Raw genomic sequence first — 12121 nt, forward strand, 5'->3', positions numbered from 1 at the left:
TCCTACTTTAGAAAACACCATCGATTTTGTATCGATCGAAGCCAAAAGAAAAGGGTACGCCGCCTTGTTGCTCCACGGATCCGCAGCTCTCAAAAAGAACCAATTCATGTTGAAGGAAGCAGGTTTCCAACGAGCGTGAATTAATTTGGGGTTTTTTCGACTGAAGGAAAGGTGCAGGCACCTATAAGTATTTACGACTTTCTCTCGGAAGATAGTGAGGGTAAGAGTTTTATCTGGGGTGTTTTTTTCTGTCAATGTTACAGTAACATCAATTAGTTTTTTGCACTAGCTAGCTTGGCTTAGGTTACAACTGAAGTGTGTGCTGGTAGTGCCCTGGATAATGGTTTACCGATTCGCATTTCTGCGTGGCAGGGGTGTGAGTTGTTAACTTTTCCAACGACTTCAGCGGCTGCGTGTTCCAACAAGAATCGTTTGCCCAAAGTGCAGGTCGGTTCGTTTGACGGGCTCTATTGTACTTGGGCAAGATTGGAACCCACGGCTGAGTACTCAGCTCAGAAGCGTGGGTTTGGCCGGCCCGCTCTGTCGGTTCATCCGTCGGTTCGAATACTCCGCGAGTCTTGGTGGAAGTAGCACACCCGCTGTCGCTGAACGTGCTGGAGGTGTGCCCCCGGTGAATGCGGATTTCACAAGTGTGCAGCTGCGACGAAAGTAACGCCGCGTGGTGTCTGCAACGAAGCACACGGGGTCCCGAGAGACTATGAAATGATTACACGATCAACCGGGTGTCTGAACGGCCGGCACCTCTCGAGACAACTGGTCAGTAGGGCACGGCAGTTACCTCACCAGTTGAGCAAACTATTTTGGTAGAATGACTCGTGAAAACCTGTTATTCCCTGTGCACCTCTGCACTTTACAGAGACGAGAGGTGTGTTTTTTTTTGGTGGGGGGGTGGCCCTAGCGTGGAATACCAGGTGAATCATTTAAGAACCGAACAAACAAGTTTTCCAACCAAGCTGATGTCTCATTGGAAATTTATTGAGAACTGGATTTAATCAACAGCTGTGAAAATGTCCGTTTGAACAGCGCTCATACGCGCACAAGCCACAACCGTAGAGGGCTTGCTTGACAGCCATCTTGCAGGCCAGTGCTTTTTTTCAAAAGGATATGCACAAAGGAAGTTTCCCCGCCAAACCAAGGAAATGCCCTGCAAGATGGCTACCACGCAAAACTCTCTATTATAAGCTTAATATCTGTCGTTCGGAAGTTGGCCTTCCTGCCATCCATGAGTTGTATTTCGTGTTCTTCTTGTTGCCTTCACAGCCAGGAGCAGGTCTGCGAGCTCTATCAGCAGCTCCACGCCGCTGACCTGCCGCAGTGCCTCAGCCAGTTTGAGAACATCATCTGCGAGACCATCAAGGACATCAAACAGCAGCAGTCGGAAACGGACCGGCTGGAGAAGTCGCTGAAGAGGTGAGTCGGATCCGACGGCTGTTGCGTGCCGTGAATGAAATTTCTACGACGTTAGGTGCAGAGTGTCCACCGGTGCCCGTGGACAGTGACCGCCATTTTGGATGGATGCAAAGTTTGCAGGAAGTTCGGCTTTGGGTGGTAATAACGTGTCCGAAACTGCAGATTTTACACCATCATTAATGACACAAGAGGCATTTTCGGTTTGCAGTGTCGCGGACAGTGTTTTGAGAAATTGTATAAGAGTTAAAAGCGGTAAAAGGAAAAAAAAAGATTCAGAACAGTGGAAAGGCTGATTTAATGTTGATCAGTCTACACGTGAGACGTCAGTTGCAACGGACAGTCACGATATTCCACGCTGGTCAATTTGTGAGTAGGCCGGCCCATTGAAAGGCATAAAGTACAGAGAGTGTGGTATTGATTTTCTGAGCAGAGGTGGATTTTTGAAAGATGCGTTAGTGTTTCCTAAGCTTTACCCGCAAATGAGAAAGAAAAGCGGAGGAACTGCACTTGCGCAGACACTCCTTACCTCTTCGGCTAACCGGGCATGCTGGGATTTGCTCAAAATAATGTGCGTGCGGCCTGAAATTTTAGAAAACAGGCGTAGAAATGCGCCTCCAAGACTTAATCCACTCTAACGTTTTCTCTGTATCCGGACCCGATAAAATCGTCCAAGATTTTTGGTGACCTAGTTTAATTCACCACACGCACTGCTCTTCAGCATTCTACGGTTCCGCTTAAAATTAACGGCAAACGAAAAATGTCGAGGAGTTAATAAGCGTCAGGTGATGAAATTTGCCGAGCTGACGTCAGGCCCGTCGTTTGTAGGACTTGGCAAATGTCCAGACAGGGAGTGCATCGCGTCATAATTATGGTGGCCACGTTGGAGATCTCCTGATAGTTTGGCTTTGGACATGGAATTGTGATCACATTGATGTGCGACTAAAAGCAAACCAAATGGAGCATGTTTGAATTAAACTGTGCTTTCAGTTCGGGCCACTCACATGATATGTTATGTTAAAAAAAAACGACGAAGCTGTTACTTTTTTGAGAGAGACTGATAAAATTTTCCCTCGTTTGTTCATGGTTCCAATTCCATCACACATGTAATTGAAGTGACATTAAATCAGCCTGTTTAAAGTATGTTACCGAATACTAAATAAAAGTACATGTTGAGAAACATGGGTACTTAGACCGCCCCAATTAGTTGAGGGGTTCCTCCTATCCCAGGGGCGCGGTCCATCTCTGCCTCTCAGTTTGTAATCAGCCGCATTCAAAATGTCTAGTCTACGGCTAGAAGAAACATGTCTACGTAGGAAATGCCAGGAGCCGTTAGCTGGCGGCTTCCGTAGGCGTTGCTTCGAGCCGTTCATGGCCAAAGGAACATCGGACGCGGCATAACCGGGTTGGCCTCTTATCTGTCTGTCTGTCTGTCTGTGCGCACCAGAGCCAACGACTCTCACTCCAGCCACCTGCGGCACCTGGAGACTGAGATGGAGGCCCAGGTGGCTAAGGTGGAGCAGCGGGTCCGGCAGGAAGAGCAGGAGGCGGCCCAGGTAGAGAGGGAGGAGCTCAAGAGGAGGATGGAGGCCGAGATCACCGAGCTGCAGAACAACCTCAGCCGATTCCACTCGGTGAGTTCTGTCGACTGACGACACGTCGTCGACCCTGCAGGGGCCAATTCCATAGAACGTAAGCACAAATTTGCTTAAGCACGGAAAGACAATTCTCGATAAGTCAGGTAAACCAGCCGAAACTTCCTGGATGTATGCATGTTGTTTTGGAGTCGCATTTAACTGCGTTTTGGTTAGCATGATAATCATGTAGAGTTTGAACTGGTATTAGAAAGAATCCCTTTTTTTTTTTAAAGCAAGTTCTCTTTCTTTTTCGCGCTTAAGCGACTTTTATGCTTAAGCAGCTCCATGACATTGGCCCTCAGACATTTCTTTAAAGGGTTGGAATACGGACTGTTACGTTTCCAGCCTCATCGGTCTCATTTCGTGGTGTAATTTTCTAGGCCAGCAATATAATGTTCCAAACAATTTTGTGTTAACTGATGATCCATATTAAGCTACAAGTTCCAAAAGAGAGTCCGGTGCACCTTATAGTGAACTTCAAAGCCGAGCACGTAGACGAAGTGGAGGTTTCATTGTAACCAGCCTCGTGTGACGCAAACTGAAAAAAAGTTTTAAAGTTCAAAAACAACGTTGGCATTTAAACTCAAATCTATTAGGTGGTTGAACAACTTGCTATGCTGCCTATTATGTCGCTATGCTGACGCCTATTTGTACAGCAGTTGACGTGAATGAACGTCGTTGAGATAAACACGCATTCTCTGAAGCGTGTGTCCTAGCTCTTTACATACGACATAAGGTAAAGTACTTGTGAACTCGAAAACGGTATAAGGTTATGTAAAGCTTTCCCCTTTCTGCGGTTAACGAAGTGATGGAGAAGGAAGATGTTTATATTCTGTTTAGAATATTGGAACGTTCAGAATATCACTCAGTTTTGGGGAGGATGAGGCTATCTTTTAATTATCCGACTTTGCCCCCCCCCCTCGCGTCCTTCTCACCTCCCAGTTCGAGAAGCGGTGGCAGATGAGGGAGAAGCCCAAGGACGAGACCCTGAAGAAGAGGCTGGACGAGCTGCAGCATGAGAATCGGCAGCTCAAGAGCGGCCTGACCGAGTCTCAGACCAACCTGGCCCTCGCCCGCAGCGAGTTGGCGGCCTTCAAGTCGGAATACGACGAGTGCCTGGACAGGTATTATGAAAGGCCGATTCAGTTGGGGGTGTGAAAGGTAAAATCATGGAGAAAACGAACGGTTGGTCGAAGACACGTACCATGCTTCGTCTGCGTCTCGGGCTTCGTCTCCGAAATCAATACCCATTTTCAGGCTGGTATTTCTCCAATGAAACGCAAGCGTAAATACTTCAGTCCGTGTATTGTTGGCGTGTAGTTAGACGTTTTGTTGGCAGTGTTTGACTGATTATTGAGCGAACGGCTTGTGGCAGCCGAGGGGTTAGGGCTAATATCAGGCATGCCTTTTCGACATTCACGTGGCTGAAGCAGATTCCTCCATGATGAATTTCATTGAAACTTTGTACGAATGTAGACACACCTGTAGAATGTATAATCACAACAAAATGCTTTGTACATTTTCAGAATCTCAATCCACCTGCATCAAATGTTTGACAGTTATGTGAGTGCTTCACACCCCCCTCTGTTAATTTTTCCTCCAATGCAGCGTTTTGAAATAAATCGAAGATGGTTTCTTATAGATAATGTTGAATAATATCTGGGAAGCCCAGTTTTAGCCGACTAGTTACCTCTGTACATTTTCAGGGTTCATTAACTGGATACATGCTAATCGAAACGCAGTGAGTTGGAAATTGTCCATCATTGAAATTCCCTGAACATTATGCAACATTCAAAGCAACTCATAATTGACCTGGCAGAAGTCTTCACCGTTTGTGCGACTTTATGGTTTACTTTACAGCGACAAACATTTGTTGAACGAGTACATGTTCGACCATGACAGCTTAGCGAGACAAGTACTGCAGCTGCAGTAAGTACATCGGTTTATTTTTACGCGTTTTCCACATTTCACCTGCCGTTCAAACCTTAATAAACAAGTTTTGCAAGTTCACTGAATTTGTTACGGGTCAATGTCTTTGCAGGGAAGCAAACAGACGGTTACAGGACACAAACGACGACTTGAGGGCGAGTCTAGAGAGCATAAAACGGGTAAGAGGCAAACAGGTCTTGCCCATTTTGCACTTACGCATCGTGGATGAGTGTTGATCCAAAAAATTGATATGGTCAGCCTGAGCAGCTTGACCGTGATCGATGTGGGCTAGACGCAGTCCAGAGAAAACTTTGCAACGGAGGAACATTTTTATCAAGACCCAATAGGTTTGTTTGTTACCCGAATCGGCCACATGGCGCGTCCCTAAGTGTATTTTCAGGGAACTTTTAAACTTTGGATCACACTTCAACTGAACTGGAAAAAAAAAGTTTCAGCCTTGCACAGCCGCGAGAGTTTTGATTGAGGTGTAGGATCGTCGCCTCTGCTGCAGATGCAACACTTGCGAACACGGCCGCCAGCTTTCCCAAATCACGCCAAATTAAGGCCGACTGTTAGGTTTGTTTTCTCCTGCAGAGTTCGCGCTCGCTGACACCAACCAAGCAGAAGAGGTTGTCGATGGGGTCACTGGACTACTACGCCGAGGACTCGCCGGTGTTAATGAGCTCCGTCACAGATGCGTAAGTGTCCGAGGCAACAAGGGGCGCCAATATTTTTGTAGATAGTCTCTTGGTAGTAATAGTCAGCACTCACTGCTTCTGTATACTATGAGCCCCGAGCGCGACAAAGAGAGGGCGCAATTTTCCTAGCAACAGAGGTTCCTTTGGTAGGAACTGCGCATCGCTAATCCAGAAACGACCACGGAATGGCTTTTTTTTCAACTGAAGAGGGGAAGCTTCTACTCAAGGATAGGGCCACACCAGCCTCCTCACATAGCTAACACGAAAAGTCTTCTGTGACCCACAGCAAGACTCAGAGAAGGTTTGAATGTAAAGAAGGGCATAGGGCCCACGTGTCGAGCGCTTCTGGGGCAAAAAACGGCCCTTGTAAAACACCAAATTTGCTACATTGTCAAACAAAGCAACGGAAGTATTGGGTTGTCTTCGGAATAGACAAATTGACTGCCGTAAAGACAGAATTCAAGATAGGGCACTGTAAAGCACATGTTTATTAATATTATGTCAAATGATCGAGAGACTAATTTTCACTGCTTAGTCCTACTCTTCAGACAACGAGCAGATCTAGACTCATGAATATGTAATGATGTGCTGAATGTCTGATGATCGCGCAGATCAAGTGGCAGAAGGAGGCGGAGCTTCGTGTCCCAGGACTCGATGGAAAGTGAGCCGTCCGTTGCAGGCTCGGCGTCGTCGACGAAGAGGCGGTTTGTGTACCACCAGACGGCCGACGGGGAGAGCTACCCGGATGAAGTCGGTAGGTCGAAAGTCGAGTTATTCGGAATCGATTTTGGTGCGACAATTTACTCTGAAACAGATGACAACGAATTATTTTGTGTAAAAAAATACACTGTATGTGTTCACCCTTGGGGCTACGTTTTCGATTGTTCATTGACATTTTCTGTTATTACCTTTTTAAATGACCTTTCAGCGCTGTGGTTTTTCCAAACTCTGACCCCCAACCTACTAAGGCACTGACCGTACCGCGGCGTCGTAACGGCGGAGTTTCATTAAAACGTTGACAAAAATGTACTGGTACCCGATGTGTTCTTTTTCCTGTATTGCATCCACTCGGATCTTTACCATTTCAGCCTAAAGCTAATACAAACATTGGTTGGTAACCTTGGCGGTATCACTGAAAAGAATTCCCTCTTCTGCACTTTGGTTTCCTCTGTCTAAGCTGCATACAGTCAGTTGTTCAAATATGACTACGAAGGTGAGTGTGTGTATAATTGGGAAATGGGCCACAAACCCTTTTTTTTTTCACGCGAGTGTTCAGTGTGCAGTGGATAAAATGTCGTTTTCAGTCACCTTTTGTTTGCCAGAACGGGTATACGTTTGCAGTGCACACTGACAATTATAGCTAATGACTTGTAATGAGTGAAAGGAAATTATTCAGGAATTTAAAACAAATAGGCTTTCCATCAAGAAAAGGAGGCACGACAAATGCGGACTGTTTTCCAGAAAAAAGGGTTTTCGCTTGTCACGGTCACAATAAGTTCTTCAGTAGATTAACGTGTTAAAACGCCAGTTGAACTAAAAGGATGAACCACAGTTTGAGATGAGCGGATTATTCATTGAAATACTGTTACAGCGCTCAACGATTGGCATGTACACCAACCGCGACGCTCGAGTAATGATATAGTTTGCAGTGCCGTTGTACTTCGAAATGTGCACTCGGTGAAAAACGGACTCTGTGATCAGACTGCGCATGACTAAGTTCTTTAATTAAACAATGGCATTTAATCCACGCGCGGAAGGCTCGGAGTCCATATCAGGCAAAAGGGACCTTTAGAGTTAAAATGTCACAGGACAATGTATTGAATAATTATTTTTGTGATACCTATAACGCCGGGAAAAGATTGTTGAAAAGAGTGGGTACCTATTTATGTGGGTTTGGTTTCAAACAGGACCTTTTCAACAGTTTTTTCGTCTGAAACGTAAAGTACATCCAATGCTTTTGTGAAGTGGAGCACAGCTTTGAGGAATCATTGTCGTGTTTATTAACTCAGGGGTGACCCATTAGAAAACCTTGAAGTTGATATTCCAGTGCGCATATATACCTGTTGGACCTCAGTGCAGACGGTTCTGAGTTTGTGCCCGAATTCGGGATAACAGTATATTCGAACAGTGTACATCAGATGAAATTATATTGTGAGTCTAAGCCGGTCACAATTTTTAATTCATCTTGGGAAAAACTCGTGGGTATTCGACTCGAGGAGCACCAGTTGGTATCGATTCTGTTACTAACCTGCAATCCACAGTGCATACCACGACTAACTTAACGAGTGCAAACCGAAGAGGTTTCAGTAACATTCCCACGATAAGAAATACGAGTATGGAAAAATGTGAAATCGTTGTCAAACAGTACCCTTCATAATTCCTGCTATTGCATTCTCTCTAGTACACCCGGGTGCGCTTGTGGTTTGTTTTTCAAATTCACAAGCCTCCAGGGCATACACTGAGTATACAGTGTTAAAATATATACGTCCGGCAGGGCAAAAATCCAACATTAATCCCATCTCCCCGGCGCAAATCCATCTTTGAAATACATTCTCTCTTTTTTTTTATTTTGTTGCTCGACAAGATTCTGGGAACTCGACGTTACGAGACCCACTGGAGCTGGACTCTGAGCTGGAGGTCAACTGCGTAGAGGACGAACTGAGAAGGGCGACCTCTGTCGAGGAGAATGCCATCAAAGAAGCCATCCTGGTGGGGGGGCAGAAGCAGGTAAACCTGTGTGTTTTTGTCACTTGTACGTAATTTGAAATGGTACACAGAGTTTACGGACTGGTTTCGATTTCCCATGGACTGGTCATAAAAAGCCAAGCAAAGGTTTATTAAATTTTTGTTTCAATCGAAATTTGGCTGTATCTTGTAATCGCAACAGGCTGCGAATCAGGGCAAACCCCACAGAGTCGAATCCATCACCGACTCGGTGACGGCTTTCCAGAAAGGTGACGTCACGGTCGCCACGTCGTCATCGGCGCAGGAGCCAATGGCAGCGCAGAAAAACGAGAAGCTCCAGAGGAACCTGACGCCTCGCAACTCCGGCCGCAAGAGGGAGCTACCACAAGTACCCTTGAAGGTAACCACTGAAGCAACATTCTGTCACGTTGCCTGCAGTTCCCCCGTCATCATTGAGCTTTGACACTTAAACTATAAAGACACGAACAAAAGCGAAAAACTGTTTACGATAATACGCATCCATTAAAAGGTTTAATGGTTTAGTGCACGGTAGGCGTGACTGTTTCGTCTCTGGTTCTACAAAGCATCTGTACAATGCCAATCGTGAAAAATCTGCATAATTAATTTCACGACATAGGCCGCAAGTAGTAAAAGCTTGATTATCCGACAGTCTTGAATTAACGTCTCGCCTATTTTCCAAAATACGTTGTCACTAGTTTCACTAAGTGACCTGTTTTGTGTGATACAAGGACGTGTTTGAAATGCTATCCTTTTTATTTCTATGTGGTGAAATAGTTGTCTTTCAAGGGGACGACCTTAATGTTAACAGAGGCTATACTCCCCGTGCTTAGAATGCCCTTTTCTTATACGGATGAAGTGGATTTGAACGCGAAGGATCACTGAGCTCTTCATTGTAATAGAAGTTGGTCTTTCCTCTGTGCCCAGAACACAAGACAAGAACAATAGGGAACGTACCTTTGTTTTATGAAATAGAGTTGAAAAGTCATTGATGATTTCAGGACATTCAGGAGATGAACTGTTCACCAGAATTTTTTTGACACATACATAACAAGGCGTAAGAGTCATCGTTAGATTTGTAATTATATTTTAAATTCAAATATAGTCAACATTCTGTGGAATTCCTATATGCAGTTGATTGTCCAAGTGATACTGTCTTTATTCTCGGCTCCTTCATCCCTGCCCTTGCGTACAATGAAACATTTGGTTTATTTATATTTTTGTGTGTTCCCTCATCAACTGCTCATAAATTTGAATCCTCAGTGCAGCAAAAAGAGCTCTAGCAATCATTTACTCTTCGAATGCCATCAAAAATAACAAAACAAAATAACTTTAATCAAATTGCATCCACGCAAATAAGGGCCTATTCTAATTTCTTTTCTTGAAAGACACTGACAAAGATATTTAGGTCATGTCGTGGGACTAGCGGGGAATTAGACATGCATGTTATCAGAAAATAAGCCTTGTAATCGATTCGAAATGTTCGCTTTTTCCATTTGCGTAAAGTTACTAAAATCTCAAGTTGTTCTGTAATCGGTAAAGGTCACTTTGTGGGACCACGAACGATTTATTAGCAGGTTAGAGTATTCCACTGAATACTAAAAATATTTTTATTACGTTCTGTATATATACATAGCTATAGAAATTCCAACTGAAATCCTTTGAGGAAGTTGAAGCATTGATACTTGCATTATCTTCCCCTGGATGTTTAGTTCTCCGGGTTTTTCGACAATCTCCTGGAAAGTTTTAGCCCCAAGAAGGAGGTATACTATTTATAGCAACAATCACTCGAGTGCCTTTGAAGTGATGGGTCCTCAGTATAATGTTGTGTGATACTCGATTGCTGTAATCTTTGAAGTGTGAATAACAAGACCTTGGTGTGTTGTCTTGAAGGAACTTCTACCCGTTTAGAAAGAGGCAGTTTCGATTTTCATACGACTGCATTATTCAGCGTTCCACATTGTCTACTAAATGCCCAAGGCGCGGCGACTTCGAAAATGTCTCGACTCGTTTTGAAGTTCTGTAAAAAGAACAAAAATACCCAAAACAAATATTTGAGTGTGTTATATCTTGAGAAGGAAATGGCTTCTTGATGTTTGAATGATTGACGTGAATACAGACGTTTCACAATAGTGCGCCTCCAAGAGTTTGCAACGCGTTGACCAATCACAATGAGCGCAATCTGTTGACCCTTCCCAAACGCGCATTGTGTCGACATATTTTACGCATTGTGATTGGTCAACGTGTTACAAACTCTTAGAGGCGCCCTATTGTGAATCGCCCTTGATGCACTTGCACCGTCAACGTGAGCTCGAGGTGGAAGTTCAATATTTACAAGCCCAGATACCACCTTTCACCAAGCTGCATTTCAAGCACGTTTTGAGCTTTTTTTTTTTTTTAAATGTCTCATGTCCGTCACTCTCAGGTTACACCGTGTCCATTCTTCTTGTGTCCTTAGGCAAGATGATTTACCCCTATTCGGGCGATTCACAATAGTGCGCCTCCAAGAGGTTGCAGTATTTTGACCGATCACAGTGCGTAAAATCTGTCAACCCTTTCAAAACGCGCATTCGGTCAACAGTGGAGGCGCACTATTGTGAAACGCCACTATTTCATGTTTTTAACCAGAAAAACATTGAGAACCTTTGAGATGGTTCAGGTGAAAGCGTTTTCAAGAAGTGGCCCTCGGAGACCTGTGGCTTCACCCAATGATAGTGCAAACGCAGCAGTGTCTGGCCAATTACAAAGAGCCAGGGCACATCACCGTACTGGCTACTTAAATGGAATCTTGCTGAGCAATAGTAGCCATAGGCCAAACATCGTGTGAAGTGGCAGGGGTTCGCGGCAAGGTTCGCTTCCAAATTTCATGGTTATACCGATAAAAATAACGCGCGCTTGTGACTGCTGCTATGAAGCAGCTTCTCGCATTTTCTCATTGACTTGTGTGTTGTCTCCGGCCGCAGCCAGGTAATATGGGCGTAGCCCTAAAAACAACCTCGATTCCTAGTGATCTAAATACCCATTTCTATTGTACTTCGACAGACTCAACCGACAAGACCGCAGACGGCACCAGAGCGCATGTATAAGATCGTCCTGGCCGGTGATGCGGCCGTGGGCAAGTCCAGCTTCATCCTTCGCCTCTGCAAGGGCGTTTTCCAGAACAACCTCAACTCAACCTTAGGTGAGCCCCAGGGCAGAAGAGCCTGAAAACACGTTGTACGAATTCCATAATTTCAAAGTTCAGAAATTTTTTAAAAAATCTATACGGCCGTTTCACAATAGTGCGCAACCAAAGAGTTTGCAACGCGTTGGCCAATCACAATGCGCGAAATTTGTCGACCCAATGCGCGTTTGGAAAATGTCGACAAATTGCGCGCGTTATGATTGGCCAACGTGTTGCAAACTCTTGGTGGCGCACTATTGCGAATCGCCCGTATTGGTTGGACATCAGGTCATGGAAATTGTCATGACAGGTTGCTGGATTTGAGAGAGGATGGAAGCGCTTTCTGGCTCCGGATGTTAGAGGTCAATTAGATAACGATTAAAAATAGATCTGATCATGATTTGACAAATAAAACTGGACCTGACAAAGGTCAGTGTTTTCCCGAACTTGGGCGAAGTAATTTCAAATGATAACTTAGTCAATGTAGCTCATCTTATTTTGCCCTTTGCCGAGAATAGCTAATGAAATCTCTCCCACTCATAATGTGAGGCTTACTAATAATG

At 44.7% G+C, this 12121-nt stretch overlaps 1 protein-coding gene across 6 annotated transcripts in view; it reads left to right on the forward strand.

Annotated features, from left to right (window-relative positions):
• The window catches only part of LOC110984009 (ras and EF-hand domain-containing protein-like), a 47072-nt gene that overhangs the window by 29680 nt on the left and 5271 nt on the right, over nucleotides 1-12121 (forward strand). For all 6 annotated transcript variants that reach the window (XM_022243779.2, XM_022243781.2, XM_087131113.1 and 3 more), the window contains 10 exons: nucleotides 1282-1431; nucleotides 2876-3062; nucleotides 4008-4189; nucleotides 4926-4994; nucleotides 5107-5173; nucleotides 5589-5692; nucleotides 6304-6446; nucleotides 8277-8419; nucleotides 8580-8777; nucleotides 11438-11576. In XM_022243779.2, the coding sequence (XP_022099471.1) occupies nucleotides 1282-1431; nucleotides 2876-3062; nucleotides 4008-4189; nucleotides 4926-4994; nucleotides 5107-5173; nucleotides 5589-5692; nucleotides 6304-6446; nucleotides 8277-8419; nucleotides 8580-8777; nucleotides 11438-11576 (1382 nt within the window). The remainder of the gene's footprint in view (nucleotides 1-1281; nucleotides 1432-2875; nucleotides 3063-4007; nucleotides 4190-4925; nucleotides 4995-5106; nucleotides 5174-5588; nucleotides 5693-6303; nucleotides 6447-8276; nucleotides 8420-8579; nucleotides 8778-11437; nucleotides 11577-12121) is intronic.

Source organism: Acanthaster planci, linkage group LG21 (assembly GCF_054643075.1).
Source record: "Acanthaster planci isolate LZ-2023a linkage group LG21, COTS_SCS, whole genome shotgun sequence".
Taxonomy (NCBI): Eukaryota; Metazoa; Echinodermata; class Asteroidea; order Valvatida; family Acanthasteridae; genus Acanthaster; species Acanthaster planci.